A 16,945-nucleotide genomic window follows, 5' to 3' on the forward strand; every position below is an offset into this window, starting at 1 on the left:
CTGGGAAACCATACTCTCTTTGTCCCTTATGTATACTCTGAGTGTCTGGTAGCCCATCAAACTGGGAAGTATGTTTTAATGTGTTCCTCTGTGTGAGCAGCTAGCATTTGCTGTAGTTCTTGCCCGACTCCAATTGGTTAGAACTTGTTTTAAGGAGAAATTGAGTCAATTGAGTCACCCCAGTGAAAACATGAAATTACCGTAGTCTGTATTTGCCTTGGAAAATAGGATTTTTATTTTTATTTTTTCCAGTGGATGAGTGTAGGAAATGAGGGCTTTGTCAATGCAGCGCAAAAAATATGGTGCAAACCAGTTTAAACTTTTCAAGAAGGCCTACCTGCTTTACTACAAAAATACTAAAATATCTGTTATTTGGGTGCTGAGTGCAAGGTAGGCCTGATTGCTTCTTTGCTTTACTTTTTTCAGTTAGCAATTGTTAGTCTGAAGTATAATTGAATGTAAATTTGAAAATAACCAAGAAAAAAGATTAGATTTGGTGATAAGAAACTTAGAATAAGCTAATCATATTCAGAATAAAACCTCAAAGAAATGCTCTTAATACTGTAGCATGAAATTTGAGGAGGGGAAAACCTTTTGTTCACTTCTTTGCTGTATGATTCTTTCTTATAATGAAATTCAATGCAAAGTGAATCTCAGCTGGTTTGGAATTATATTACCATCTGGGGGAAGATTTTGATACAAGCCAAAACTAACAGATTTCCACCTGTCCCCTTAAGAATTCCAATTGCCAGGAACTGGGCATTTATTTGAAGCAGCCTGACTGTACAGTTGCATGAGTCTGCAAGATCTTCTTGGCTGGAGCTACTCTTTTGATTAATGTGGAATCACTAAGAGCCCAGCATACTTTCTTAATACTTCTAGTTAGACAGCTTCATCTATACTTCATCTGAAAAACTATGGCCAAAGCTGTAATTAGCATTGGCAAGTCTGAGCATATTCTTGATGATGTTTTTGGTTAAAACCAATGTTGAAGAGAGGGGGTCAAGATGCATACCTCAGGGGCTCTACAGTGTACTTCAGAGACCCTCAGTAGGGATTAGCAATCAAGTTACCAGTTCAAATCCAGCAAAGGTCAAGAGTGATTAACACTCTTTTGTTCTATTGGTTAGCGTGAAACAGATGTAAAATGAAGTTATGATCAAAATCCAATTCCTGGTAGATATTTTACATCATAAACACCAAACTCCTAATGATCCCTTGCTGGCAATCTGATTAGAATGAGCAGTTAATTGAACAGACACAGAGACTGCTATGCATCCTTTACTGCTCTTCCCTGTAACAAAAATACACTCATTTTTGAACTGGAGGACGTGATCGAAAATTGCTTTTCCTGCCTAAATCCTTTATATTCAGTAGGTATATTTGTAAATTTTTTATTCTCAGTGACATAAATACTGTTAAAAATTGTTTTAAGTGATTTGATTGTAACGTAAAAATGAAGCTTTTGATAATTTTAAATATGTGTGGTCAGATCCTCAGCTGGACTAATCAGGCATAGACCTACTGAAAAATCAGGTAAATGATTGGCAGTGATGTTGGCAAAGGATCTGCTTCTCCATTACTCAAAGTACATGACAATACTTGAAAAGGCATGGGTAATTTTAGACAAAAGTGTGTCATAGCTAAATCATTTGCATACACATATGTGTTTTTTTTTTTCAGTCTAGCACCTTACAGTCACTGCCCTTCTCCTACCTCCTGGGAAGCAAACACATTTAGGGGCTAAGAATGAAGGGATTAGTTTTTTTATTTGGAGTTTAGGCTTCAGACATTTGGTTATATTTATTACACTACTGTAAATTACAAAACCTGATTTTCTTATACTATCCTGCAAGTAGTGAGTGACTGAATTTTTTTTTTTTTTTTTTTTTTTTTTTTTTGGAAACATGATGTCTTTTAGACCAAATCTGGGTATACATTGTACTCCATAGGAAATATTGTTCTGAAATTACTGGAAGATCTATTCTATTAGTTTACCTAGGCTATTGTTGGATTCTACTATTTCATAAACTTATTTTAGAAAGAATATCTATAAAATGAGGGCTTGTAAAAAATTCATTGATTGAATATAATCATGTAACAAGTATAAATTGGACTTTTCTTGTTGTCTTACATTCTCATGTCATAGTTACCTATACAGTAAAGTAAGGAAACCCTTTAAAAAGCAACTATCTTTTTAAATTGAATAAGATTATACTAGTTTTCAGTGAGTTTGTGGGAATTATATCATTAGACTTTGATTAAGTAAATTTTAAAAAGTAGAAAATGTTATTCATTTGGTAGCTTAGAAACTACCGAGGGGTGCTATTGACTGACAGCTGCACAATGGAGAGAAAACTGAATAATTCACACTTTCAAGGATAGATTATATATATGTGTATATATATATATCATTACCTTTACTGCAAATCTTGTCAAAGGAACAAGTCATACATGTCTCACAACTAAGGAGAGATGTCCTTGCCTGTGGAGAATATTCAGACCTCTTAGTGCCCTATGAGTGGGTTTCAGTTACTTTGATCATGTGGACTTACTTGAGTACCATAAAAATCCCCTCTGAATGTCTGTTTCCCAGAGTTTGTATCCTTCTAAAAACTGCTAGTGGCATTTTGTGACTCTATTGGTTATTGAAATCAAGATTTTTGGGGCATCTTGGATATGACATTCAAATTTGTACAAACTCTTAACTTTATAGTTGAATTATGACATCACCTGTATTTTTTTTTTTCTTACCTTTGCAAATTCTGTTTCAAAGATAAAGCTGTCTAGGACAGGGACTGTGTATTTTTGCAGTTTCTAGTATGTCCTAACGCTGATGAAAGGGTGGACCATGAACACTGCAGTAATTGTAATCATATATAACACTAACAGTGGATTTTGAAATGATGTCTATTTTGCAAATGCATTTCAAAGAAACATGAGCAAAGTTGTAGTTTGCTCCCTGAAAAATAGAACTGCTAAGCATTTAAATTTAAATTAAATGCTTTTATGAGTTCATTGAATCTTATTTAGCAAGTATATTATAGCAAAAGTGTGTTGCCTATTGCCTTAGAATGAGGATTTTATTGCTTTTTCATAGTTATGTTTTGTACTGGTATTTGGCAGGTAGCAAATGAAACGTACTTGTAAGGTTAAATTGTTCTGTGCTGTTGTGCAGACACACAGATATAGAGACTACAACAATGGAAGAAAGATATTTGCTTTTCTTTGGGGGGGAGGGCAGTGGAGCAGATGTAGGAAAATGTTAACATACTGTGGCCTTGATTTGCCTTTAAAGAAATATTTATTCTCTGAAAGTTGAAGAACTTAATTTATATCTGAGTCACTCCACTGAAAACCAGTCAACACAAGGGATAGTACAAATGGAATTGGTCCAAACAATTTAGTGTGGTCAAGGCTGTGACACTTAGAACAGTCTGAGGTCAAAGCAGAATGGACCCCAAGATGAGGAATCTCTCGAACTTTATACAAGAAGTTCCTGCTTCTCTGTCCATCTCTAGAATCTCTGAATTTTGTGATTCATGCAGATTTGGGATCAATAATGTCTGTTTTATCCTGAACCGTGAGTTTGTTATATTTTAGCGTATGAGAGGGGAACTTACAAGCAGGAGGGAGACTGACCTTTTACATGGTCTAATACTATTAGTGATAAGAATGGAGAATGGCATTAAACTAGAAGGGGGGAGAAATAGGTTACACATTAGGGAATAATTCTTTGCTCAGAGTGTGGTGAGGTACCAGCACAGGCTGCCCTGAAAAGTTTTGGATGCCCCATCTCTGAAGTCATTCAAGACAAGGTTGGATGGGGCCCTGGGCAGTTTGGTCTGGGGGGTGGCGACACTGTCCACAGTAGGGGACTGAAATTAGATGATCTTTAAGGTCACTTCCAAAATCAGATATTGTATGATTCTATACATACATGCTGTTGATTAAATACTAAAACCCACACATGTAAGGATTCCAGCCTTATTTTCTGGACTCCACTGTTTTCTCTAATTCTCAAAACCTTCTGAATACTACACATGTTGGAAGTTCACTGTTTTCTAAATCCATTCTGATAGACCAGTTGAATTTTTTATATAACTGCAAAGCCCTTGTGATACAAGGTCAGAATGATAAATTTTATACTTTTCTTCTTTATGTAGGAAATGTAATATAGTGCCATCACTACTTTATTACTCTGAAATCATTCTGTTAACTATTCAACTTAAAATATTTCAGCCATCAGCATCTGGAGAAAGTTCATAGGTTCCGGGCAGTCCATAATAATTTGCCTTAAAAGACTACATTTCTTCTAGTCACCCTGCCTGGAAATGTAGTTATGGATCAAGACACTGGAGTTAGTTGAAGTGAGCTGAGGAGATGCTAGTCTGAGAATGCACTCAATTGCCTCTCATATAACTAATGCTTTAGGGCTCCTGTAGTTCTATTTGGAAGCTAAGTTTATATTTTCTCCTAACTGGAATAGTTTGGTCCTTTTTTGTAGACTGTAAAAGCGTCTCTGAAGGGTTTATGAAACTTGGACTCAAGTTTTTATTAAAAAAAGTTTCTCTGGTCTTTGAAGGTGCTAGGCAGAGATCAGCAAGCATAAAAGAATCCCAAAGATATCAGCCTAGTAGACCTTGAACTATCTGTATTCAACTTCGTTAGGTACACCTTAATGTGAATTTAAAACAATGTATCAACTACTCCATGTTACAGGAGAGGACTTGTGGTCTTCCAAAGGCGTACTCATAGCAATGTTCATTATCTTAGAAATCGATGTGCTGTTAATGCATTTTTTTCTTATATTTTTCCATTTTCATATGAAAAACTTAGCAATGAATAACCTCCTTCAGCTTATGTGTCAATACCCAAAAGACTCATAACTCATCTCATTTTAAATTAATGACCTTAATGATGGTACTAGCAATTGGACCAAGGCTCTCATGAGCTAGATATTTGCATATGGAATTTGATTAATCCTGGTGGCTATTAATTTTCACTTTTAATTAGGCATGATGCCATTGTAGGAAGAAAATACAAGGCAACTATTAGGCATAGAAAATGTTGATTTTTCAATTTGGTGTTCTATTTTGTTTTGACTATGCTAGGTTCCTTCACAGCATCTGCTTTGATCAACTCAGAAATATACCATAGACCTAGTCTGCAGAAGTTCAGGGATTATACTACAAAGGAATATTTAACTGAATGAATATATGCATATGTGTAGTTTACAAAAGGTAGGGAAATTTGTATATGGTATCTTCTTAATGTGTTTGTAACTTTAATTTTCTTAATGGAATAATAGACATTGCACAATATCTGTGTTCAGAGTTGCAGAAACGCCAATAGTGTATATAAAATGAAGTAGAATTTTCTGAGGCTGCTTGATCTTCCTGCATCCCAGCTAGTCAAACATGCACTGGTGGTTGAGTTCAGATTTATATCAAAGGCAAATTTTGCTGTTTCCATATGCCTTCAATATCTCTACCATCTGGGAGCACTGCAAAAGGTTTGCTCATTGACTTCCAGGAAAGGAGGGACCATCATGTACATTGCTTACCTGGTGTCTCTCTCCAATTTGTAGGAGGGAGGCAAGGTTCTTTGATATGTGTATACCTGGCGTGAGATTAAGAAGCAATGGTCCAAATGTTGGTCCAACCAGTTTATTAAAGTCCTAGCCGTTTTAGGGAGATGGGGAAGGGAAGTTGGGCGATAGGAAAAGTAGGAAATATAAGCAAGGAGTCTGTAGAGAGCAAGAGAAATAGTTACCACCGTGGGTCCAGCGAGGTACACCTTAGGTCCGTTGATTTCAGGAACTCGTCTGATCACCGTGGGAGATGGGAGAAAGTCAGGAAACTCTGCAGCAAGCCTGCCTTCCGAAGAGGTTTTCCCCTCAGGGAATTTTCCGTCAAAGGTGTCTTTGGGAGTTCATCTCCAAAGTCCACAGTTTAGTGAGGGCCTTTTATCCCCCATTTTGGTGGGGTTGTTTTTTTCTTCTTCTTTGAAGTTTGAGGATTACAAAAATGCTCAGCATTTTTGGGAATGTATCTCGAACAAACACTGAACTTTTAAACAAGCAGGTAAACACTCTTTGTAAAATGGTTTAAAACCAACTTTTCTGACATTCCTGGCCCACAGATAAGCCAGCAGGGGTTGGTAGTGCCTCTGTTGCCAGACACAAGCATTATCGCCTTCTGCAGTGGTCAGCTCCTTCAAGCAGCACCCCTGAAAAAGACTGTTTGTCCTGTCTCTGCTTATCTTTGCAATCATAAGCAGAAATGGCACAATAACAACCACCATTCACCCTCCTAGATAGTTAGCAGTTGCCAGTCAGAGTCTTATCATCAGAAAAACCTCACAAAACAAGCTTTGAGACAACAAAAGAAAACCAGTTCTGTCCTTCACACCTGGGAAAACAAATGCCATCACTCCCAACATCTCTCCCTTCTTTAACACAGATTTTATTACAGAGCATGACATCATATGGTATGGAATCTCCCTTTGGTTAGTTGGGTTGAGCTGTCCTGGTTATGCCACCTCCCAGCTCCTTGGGCATCTGCTGCTCCTCACTGTCAGGGCACCATGAGAAGTAGAAGAGTACTTTGCCCTCTGTAAACACTGCTCTGGTGTATTGTGGTAAATATTTTCACCTCCCATCCCCTCCTTCACCTCCCCTCCCCCCAACACACACACACCCCAAAACAGAGAATCATATGAGCGAGCCTCTACAAAGAAAATTACCTCAGCCAAAACTGTGACACCACTATACAGTACTGGGATATCTTCCATTTAACCGGTGTGGAGCACACTACCGTCTTTTACACCCTCTTCAGAAGATACGTGTAGCCATACAAGAACAGACATTTTCTTTAGTGTGTTATCTGTAAAAAAAATACAGTGCAAATTTTGATTAAAATGTTGCTCTGTGGCCTTTCAAATAAAATCTAATTTTATTTAATATTACTTTATACATGTATGCAGAAAATGGCAAACCAATATTAATAAAAGAAGGCTTATAGGAATGTGGAAAGAGAGAAATATATCCTTGACAAAATTTATTTACCTACCTAGACTTTCATTTCAAAGTTAGCAGCAGTGTGCAATACTGGTATAATACAAGGGTCATAAAACCCTGTTAGACATTTTTAACCCACTTTAATTTATTCCATGGAAGTTTAATCCCCTGCTGAACAGAGCTGGTTGAATTTTCAAAAGCCGTAATCCACTGAAGTAAAAAATCCTTAATGACAACACAGGCAGCAAGCTTCAACAGTTTAGTTTAAATTCTTTCTAAAAATGTAAAACGTAGGGCAAGAGTTAATAGGATATTTCATACAGATATATTTCAATCATTTTCCAAATCTTTATAAGTTCACTTGCATCTCCACCATTAGAAATATTTGGAGCGAATTCCTGCACTTCTATGGCAAAAAGCAGAAAGCTGTAAAATTGTAATGAGAAGAATTTCACACTACATTGTAACTCAGCTGGTCCTTCAGTTCACAGGCTGTTATATGCAGTATTGTAATGTTTTCTAAATAGATAGAGAAATGATATTGAACAGCACCAATTCTACCTTAATTATATTACTAGTCAAGAAAATGAAAACAAACTACATAATGCCACACTATATTCATTCTTCTGCTTCTCTAGGAGTTTTATAATTAACTTCAGTGGTGATCAGGACGGACCAATAAATTGAGCAGAGTTATTTCATAAATTTTAAAGTATTTCAGAACTACAGTTACAACGTGTTTTTATACAGTCTGTTTTCTACCACCTTTGAAACTGCCCAGTTCTTGAATCACCTCTAAATGAGGCAGCACTTCCTTTTCTCGACCTGGAAGCTCCTCTAGTGCCATGCTTTTTTCATGGCTCTGGTTGGCCTGAGCATCCAGATACCGAACTTCTGCTTGAACTACACTGGAGAAATGCAGGTGCTATGCTAGATTTTGTTGTGGCCTTTTGGACAAGAATTTAGGTGGCATCATGCTGATGTTCACAAGCTCTTAAATTAATTTGACAATGGCAATCCCTTCCTAATTTTTTTTTTTTCTTTTTTCTTTTTTTTCTTCTTTTTTTCCCCTCTTTTTCTTTTTTTCTCTCCAGGAGATACTTTTCTTGAAGAAAAAAAATGAGATCCCTTCTCTGAAAGACAACAGTGACAGTAGTTCCTGTTTTTACCTTTGCTTATTAGATAAAGAAAGAATGCTTCCTAGAGCTGATATCTCATGACTTCCTGGTATGGATCTGTGGTTTTGATTCCTGGTTCAAAATCCCCAGCTTTCTCCAGGCACTTAGAGGAGTCTGGCTGATTAACTTCAAGTCAGTTTTCCACTCTGGTAGTTTGTGAAAGGAAGAAGAAAGTCATTACAAGGAATTTACAAAGAGCTGTGCTGCCACAGCTGAGAGGACAACACTCTTTCAGGGCAAAGCAGAGAAAATTGAGAAAGAAAGAATGTGTTAGGGCAATGCTGCTAGAAGAAATATCCCCATAATCACAGTCTGTCTGACTGATTTTGAGTGCCTATATCTCTCTTCAGAAGGCTAAATACTCTTTGAAAGCCCAAGTATTAAACATTTGTTCTAAACACTAGTTAACAAACAGGCTCAAAGGGGGTTACTTTTAAGACTGTAAATACCTGTGAAAATGATTTGTAAGATCAAAGATCAAATCAAACCCCAAAGATGACAGAATAGTACAAAACTATACTATCACCAAAAGGAAAGACCCCTGTAGGAAATTTCCTAGATCTAGAAGTATGTGCTACACTAGAAAGTATTCAAGTGGAATAATGGAAGTGTTCAAGCCCAGGGTAGGTAGGAGGTAGATGACAGTGGGAGGCATTCCTGCACATGGCAATAGATGTTGGATCCAGGTGATCCCTTCTAATCCAAACAATTATATCATACTGTGGCTCTATGATTCTAAGACTACACAACTTGTACAAATAACACAGAACTAGCTTCATCACACTTACACTGTAGGAAACAGTAGACTTCGATGTGATTATAGTCTTGTATAAAAGGTTTTGGTAGAGCAATCTTGTCCTGCTTCTAGCCTGCAATATTTGCGCTCTCTCCACAGTATTCTCTCAACGGCAATTTTGTAAGTGAAACAACAAAACCTAAATACTCATTCTTTGCTGGTCAAAGAGAAAAATGTTTTCTAAGGTTGAAATACAGATTTCTGTTTATGTGAGGTAGAATCTTCGGAGATTTTCTGCATTTGACTTCTTTCTCGCATACCAGTTTATAGCAGACACAATTCCTGCACAGAGTTCAACTTCCCCCTTTTATAATTGTATAACCATCAAATTAAATTCTCATTTTTGTGTATGGCCAAATATCTGTAGAATATTAGCTTTGACTAGAAATTGTTCATTGGATAAAATATATCCATGCCACTACTGACTTTTTCCAGTATGTAGACAGGTACAGGAATAAAATTTGATTAAAGCAGTGTAGTTAACTATATCTAAAATTTCTTCAATGTAACAGGATGTAATGGGATAAAAGAGGAATAAAGTGGGTAACATAGACCCAACTGATTTTTTTCTGAATTCTGTTCTGCCTTGACAACAGTCTACCTTGCAGTTACTTCCACCAGTACTGTTTTATCATCTGGGATATTTGACAGAGGAAAGAAAATTCAAAGTTCTTGTGCATGGAGAGCATGCAAACAGTGCTGCCAAATTGTTACAGAGCTATGCCAGCAAAAATGATTTCAGTTTTGATTACTTGTTTACCTGAAGAGAGAGATTTTCCACCTTGAGTATTAGATTGTTGTTTAAATTTTCATTTGCCCTCAAGTAGTCATATATTCAGAGGAACAAATACATAATTTCTAAGCCAATACCATAATTATAGGCAATGAGCTGTAATAAAGTGAGAAATCAAGATGCATTATGTATCTCTTTGAACCACTCTTTAAATCTCAAATTTATTAATCTTAATATTGCTATGGTTGATATTGCCCTGGGATGAGAATAGAGCATAAATTACCACTTGAGACCTTGACAACTTCCTGACATAACTTTCCAACTTTGTTTTATTTGTTTCAAATGTTCAGATTTAATCTGACTAAGAATTCAGGGTTCTGTGTCTTGAAAGAGGACTCCAAGATTTTTGAGACAAATCCTACCTATCCTTTAGGAAGTCCTAATTAAACTACAGATAGTCACTAAAACACAGCTATTGAAGCTAAACATCACCATGAAAATTTCTTCATCCTCAGAAAGAAGGATACAGAATGAAAAGAAAATTCTGTTTTAGTGGAGCAAAAACTGCATTACAGATCAATTCCTATGTCTTTTATTAATTGTGCTTTGACTTATTATACCCAGGGAAACCACTGTCTATATTTCTGCCTAGAAACATAGGAAGAAATGAAATAGCTGTTTGTCATTATTCATTGAAAAAGTTACTAGGCAGTCTGCTCCCTGTACCTTTTTGATATCAGTAAGCTTTACTAGGTAGTGGAAATTCGTATTTTCCATTAAAGATACAAGACTGGAAGCAAAGGTCAATTTGTTATACTTACTGAGCTGCTTTTCCAGTAACATTTGTCGTAATGGCTAAGCTTTCCTAAATCTTTTTTCTCCTTACTATTGTTCTATACAGACACTACTGACATCATAATTATTCACTTCTAGCTATGCAGTCACAGGAAATTCATCTCCTTAGCCCTTTTGCAACATTGATGTATTGTACTGTACTTGGCAAAACTTTTCAATGTTTCTTGTATACTATTGTTAGAATAAAACTTAAAGCTACCAGAGAAGACTGGCTAACATAGAAAGCTCTGTATATATACATACAGTAAAAAACAAGCCTGGACCCTGATCACTGCAGCCAACAGAAGCTGAAATACATCTTATTTTTGTAGAGTGAAGTAGACATAAATCTGTTTCTGTCATTTCTATAAATTTCTGTAATGTAAATATACAGAAAAATGCTCATTCTCACCCCAATCCTGTATAGACTTGATCAGTCCCAGTGAATTCCTACTGAATACCATTTCTAAAAAAAAAAGGTAAATAATGAAGAACAATACATTTTTCAGTCTGCTATTGGCTGTGGTTTTGGAAGAGAAGGCAACTTGTTTTATGTTGAATTAATTGGTAAGGGACTGTATGCATGCTTCTGGATTATACGCACATATAGTCAAAGAAGAAGGAAAAAAACTAGGATGAAATTTGTACTGCTCTCTGGTTCAATCTTCAGTTAGTCATTTTAAATTGGCTCTCTTTTCAGGTTTTGCTAAAATGAGTTTGCATTTCAGTAAGCTGGTTTTCACAATGCTAAGTGCAAAATCACATACATTTTATGATCTTTTCTGTACTATTTCAGGCTTACAGTTGAAGAGAAGAGAGGCAGAATAAAATTGTGAATTAGTTCATGTGAAAATAACTGCTGCACTTGCAGAAATTCTATTACACAGCAGTGTTCTGTATTATTGGGTGTACAAGTCTCTGAGGATACATTTAGCTACTTTCCATAGTACATAATGCACTAACAGTATATGCAAGAGCACTTGTCTGGAAAATATTAGTGAAGAGCTATGAATTCTAGAGCATTTTTTATTGACAGCTGAGGGCTGTTTCTCTAGTACTCACACAAACACTTGACTAGGGAGGGCAGGTTCAGGCACAGTCATGAATGTAGTCAGTTACCCACAATGAAAACTGCAGAGGTCTCAGTGCTAAGTGCATCATCAGAAGCCTTTCAGACGCTACTAGATCAGTGACAGTAACAATCAATTGGATTTATTAGGACAAATATGAAGCTGTTGAGCATACATGGGATCTAAATCATTCATTTTCATGAGATATACTGGCTTTCAAAAATGTACTTGCATTGGATCAGTCAGCAATTATAAAACAAACAAACAAACAAACAAACAATGTTATTTTTAAATGGTTTTTATTTCTTTACATCTTGTTTCATGGAACTTGCAACATAATCATATGAATTTTAAATCATAGGAGGCAGAAAGGAAAACAAAGGAAAAGCAAGCTCCGAGGAAAGAAAAATATAGTGGTGATAATCTGTGTCCTACCTACAGATTGTAGGTAAAATAGCTCTCTCTAACTGTTTAGATTCATAACATGTTGACAGATTCATGCTGGACAGGCACATTTTTCCTTTCAGCTGCATATCACCCCTTATTTTGCACGCCTTCCCCATATGCCACTGCAAAATTATATTCTGAGTCTTGTTCTCTCTCCCTGTGACATGTTCATTGCTGCTTCATTAACCAGTGCACCATCAGTGCATTTCATTACAGCTTCTCTCCTGGCTTGCTGTGATGATGCTAAGATGCTGCTAGAAAGTGGCTATCAAAATGCTAGGCTATGTTTATCCTTCTTTCAGTTCAAAAGAGGAAAAAGTCATCCCTTTGGCAAGGTCTTAAATAAAACCCATATTTTAGCTATTACTGCTACTGACTCCTCTCACTGGAACTGCACTATGAAGATGTATTGTGGGATGCGACAGAACAGTTTACCCATTTGTTTACTGTAAAGTCTGTGAACATACCCCCTATCTGAGGATACTAAGACTACTTAGTCTGATTTTATGTATATGACTTTAACTGACCTTGAAAGAGTAATTAAGCTAATGAAAGCATGTTCAGTTCCATGATTCTTAGGAAATGAAAAGGTCAAACTGTGAGAGATATTGTCCATGACATATACCTTCAGTTATACTAGTAGAGAGAGGTCATGGTTTAAATACTAGCCAATTTTCAATATATTTCTTTAGTTGGGAATACACTCGATTTAAGTGAAGAGAAAGATGTAACTGACAACACAAAAGCACAATGTAACTCAGAGACAGAACACAGGGGTATAAACCAGGCATTTTGAGAATGTGTTATGTAGTCATGAAAAGGGAAATAAGAAACTCAGTGGCTTCTTCATGTCTGTTCAAATGCTAAAAAAATGTGGTAGTGCACCTGATGTAAGTTTTTAAAGAAACAAGTCTAAGGGTGTTGTAGATGCCTCCTGTCCTTTTCCTGTCCCCTGATAATTCCAGCCCTCCCTGCTCTCCATCACTGCTGTGAGTTAGGCAGCTGTGATGCTGCATCTGTTCATGGTTTTCCACACAATTAAGGCAAAGAGAAAATAAATAAATAAGAAAAAATGGCTCTGACACTGAATTCTGTGAAAACTCATCTCTGCAATTTATGATTTTTAGAAACACGGTCCACAGTTTTCTCTCTCTCTTTCTCTTTTTAATTTAAATGTGCTTTGTATGATTTTTAAAAAATCGTTACTTTCCAATAATCGCCCATAATTTTTCTTGAAACTGAAAAAATGACTCTGTCTTGCACAGACCACTCTGGTTCAGAAAAGTCTGAAGATACAGGAGTGAGGAAGGAAGAAATACATGTCAAACTTCATGCAGACAAGGCAAATCAGTAGCTGATCTAGAAAGGGAGTGACTCCTCTTGCATTAATTGGGGTATAACTCACAGTAGGTTTATTGCTGTTGAAGAAACTCATTAAAACTTACATTATTCTATTTATTCTGTACTTGTTACTGAAGGTCTTAGTCAAGACTTCAGACCAATGTGTTTTTACAAAAAGAGTAGAGAAATTAGTTTGCTATCATCAGATTTCTAGTGACGTGGAGTTTGAGCACAGTCAGACCGACACCATCAAGACAACACCCTAACAGTGAACTCAAGGGACAGTAAGGATAAATGAGTGTGCCCCAGATGGGGAAAAACACAGCTACTGGGAGGAGTGAACATTAAAACTAAAGTTCTTCGCTCTGAGATGAGATATGGTCAGTGAAAGCAGGATGACACAGCTGTGTACTTTAGTTTTTACGCATTTTATTCCTTTCTCATCAATTACAGGCATCATGACAGAAGTCGCTTGTATGCTGAATAATTAAATGAGTGGTCAGAATTAATTCTGAAGGCAAAAGATTGGCAAAAGAGAATTAAATAACAACTACTTGGAAAGAAGAGGAAAATATACATTTATGTTTTGTTCTACTTGAATACAGAGAATGTAGTCATTTCTCCCCAAAAATCGTTCTTATGATTTTGAAATCTGCTCATTCGCCCAGGTGGAAATGGTGGTTTTTGTATTATATATCTTAATGTATCCTTTCTTTCTTCTCTTCATTCTTTTTCAGGTTACCTGTGCAAATTTAACAAATGGAGGTAAATCAGAACTTCTAAAATCAGGAAGCTCCAAATCCACACTAAAGCATATATGGACAGAAAGTAGCAAAGACTTGTCCATCAGCCGACTGCTGTCACAGACTTTTCGTGGAAAGGAGAATGATACAGATTTGGACCTGCGATATGATGCTCCAGAAACTTATACTGAGCAAGATCTCTGGGACTGGCTGAGGAACTCCACAGACCTCCAAGAGCCCCGGCCCAGGGCAAAGAGACGGCCCATTGTCAAGACTGGGAAATTTAAGAAAATGTTTGGCTGGGGTGATTTTCATTCCAACATCAAGACTGTGAAGCTAAATTTGTTAATAACAGGGAAAATCGTTGACCATGGCAATGGGACGTTTAGCGTTTACTTCAGGCATAACTCCACTGGTCAAGGGAATGTATCTGTGAGCCTAGTGCCCCCTACAAAAATAGTGGAATTTGACTTGGCACAACAGACAGTGATTGATGCCAAAGATTCCAAGTCCTTTAACTGTCGAATCGAGTATGAAAAGGTTGACAAGGCTACCAAGAACACACTCTGCAACTATGACCCTTCAAAAACCTGTTATCAGGAGCAGACCCAGAGCCATGTGTCATGGCTCTGCTCCAAGCCCTTTAAAGTAATCTGTATTTACATTTCCTTTTATAGTACAGATTATAAACTAGTACAGAAGGTGTGTCCTGATTACAACTACCACAGTGACACACCCTACTTCCCCTCAGGATGAGAATGAACACGTGTCTGAGACTGAAGCCTGGGGAATAAAAGAATTCGTATGACAGGGCTGTAACCTCGAGGAGGAAAGCCACATCTATTGCCTGGAATGTGTCTACCTGCTTCTGCTGATGTCATATGGCTGCAAATATGTTAGTGGAAAACAATCTAATGTAATTTTTGCCCAGTCAGCACCATGTTTCAATCTAGTTGTAAATCACTATGGATTTGAAATAAAACCATACACACACATAGAGACACACACTCTTTTCAGCTCATATCTATTGAGATTCCTGTTAAGAGAGATTTTCATTGTCTGATAACTAAGGTTTTGGGATAAACTATCATCAAGCAAAACGGATTAGCTAGACAGAGTACAGTTTCTAACACAGACTGTTGTGGAAATCTCTTTGAAAGTCCTTTGAGTATATACCAATAATCCCCACTCATACATTCTACTGCTTGGAGTAGCTGTACTGGTAAATAATACTGTAGGAGTAAATACTTGTTAAAATGGGAAAAATGTGTGTGTAGAGTTCTGTATTCCTTGCTATATGAACACAGCAAAGCAAAGTGACTTTTTTCCAGCATACAGTAGGCACATTCAAGGTGGTGTTAGGTGGCTCTTTTTCCATGGAACGAGCCTGTTACCAGTAAAGATGGGCAAACATTTGGAATTTACATGTGGGCAGACATTCTGGTTTTATGTTTCTCTGACTCTTTAAGCTCTGATTCTTTAAACCTGGTTGAGTTTAGTCGAGCAAAGCTATTTTAAAACCCTCCAAATGATCTTTAGGAAGGAAAATGCCTCATGGAGGACATGTAAGTTATAAGTGGCTGTCTTATCTTTATTACAAAATATTGTAACAAATTCAATATCCTAGTCTTGATTTGTATGAATGGTTTGTATTGTACATAATTTAACCAGTGTTATTTGAGCTGCTTATTAATATTAACTTGTAATTGTCTCTCTGCTTGTTATTGGTTAAAAACAATTGAGGAATTGAGGAATCCATTTTATCAATGTAGCTGTAAACTCATTAAAAGACAGAACTATGTACAAAGCATTTATTCAGCTAAAGTATTGTTGAAAGCTATACATATACAACATTACAGTCTGTCTGTACTTAGATATTTTATTTCCAGACAAAAATATGAGCTGTACATAAAAATAAAAGAAATCTTAAAGTTGAGTTTCAATATGTACTGTGTAGATGGTAGTTTAAATGGTTCGGAAAAGTGGGTAACGTTCCAAATCTGACATGGTTTTCAATCTTGCCTCTTTGCATATGTACATATATATATATTTATAAATTTGTGTGTGGGCATGTTTGTGTGTGCATAAGTACATGTGTGTGCATAAGAGTATGTGTAAATACAGGTAGGCACATATGGAGAATATATAAAAACTTCTCAGGCCCTATTCTTAGCAAGGAGATGTCATTACTGCGTAACTTCAGTGGAAGACCCCACTCAGATGAATTACAACAGTTAGGATTTGTTTGAAATTATTCATCAGTGTTTACAAGTGGGTAAACATGATGCCACTCTGTGTTTGCAGGCCAGCTATTGCCTTAATTCTAGCCTCGTCTGAGGCACTGATTTCTCTTTATGGAATGAAGAGATCCCTGTATATGGGTTGGAGAATTTTCTTCATATGAATGAAAAACTCATAGTTTTATATATTTTTGTGTGTATTCTGGCATGCTTTACCCCCACTAGCCAGTCAACAAGTGACTACAACAAGGTCATACTTAAAACAAGGCTGACTAAAGAAGAACTAAGTGCTTCTTCTCTTATGTTTCAGAATAATCCTTTCAAACAAAGCTTTCTTCCCGCTCCCACTCTTACTCCAGGTTCTGTGCTCTTCTGTCAAAGCTATGAATACAGAGACGAGTCATCTTCCAAATGTGCATAACGTCATGAGCAGCTTCTACAAAGTCCCAATAAACAATCTACCAGTGTTTCAAGAAGTGAGAAGTTTGAAACAACATTCAGTTGTGGACATCTCTTGCTGAAACATGCAGAACATAAATGAG

The 16,945-nt window shown here is 36.7% G+C and overlaps 1 protein-coding gene across 5 annotated transcripts in view; it reads left to right on the forward strand.

The window, feature by feature from the left end:
* The window catches only part of NXPH1 (neurexophilin 1), a 135,635-nt gene extending 119,536 nt beyond the window's left edge, over window positions 1-16,099 (forward strand). For all 5 annotated transcript variants that reach the window (XM_072329978.1, XM_072329975.1, XM_072329974.1 and 2 more), the window contains one exon: window positions 14,158-16,099. In XM_072329978.1, coding sequence (XP_072186079.1) covers window positions 14,158-14,919 — 762 coding nt within the window. In that variant the 3' untranslated portion in view covers window positions 14,920-16,099. The remainder of the gene's footprint in view (window positions 1-14,157) is intronic.
* Window positions 16,100-16,945: the final 846 nt, after the last annotated feature.

The sequence above is a fragment of the Excalfactoria chinensis genome, chromosome 2 (assembly GCF_039878825.1).
Source record: "Excalfactoria chinensis isolate bCotChi1 chromosome 2, bCotChi1.hap2, whole genome shotgun sequence".
NCBI lineage: Eukaryota > Metazoa > Chordata > Aves > Galliformes > Phasianidae > Excalfactoria > Excalfactoria chinensis.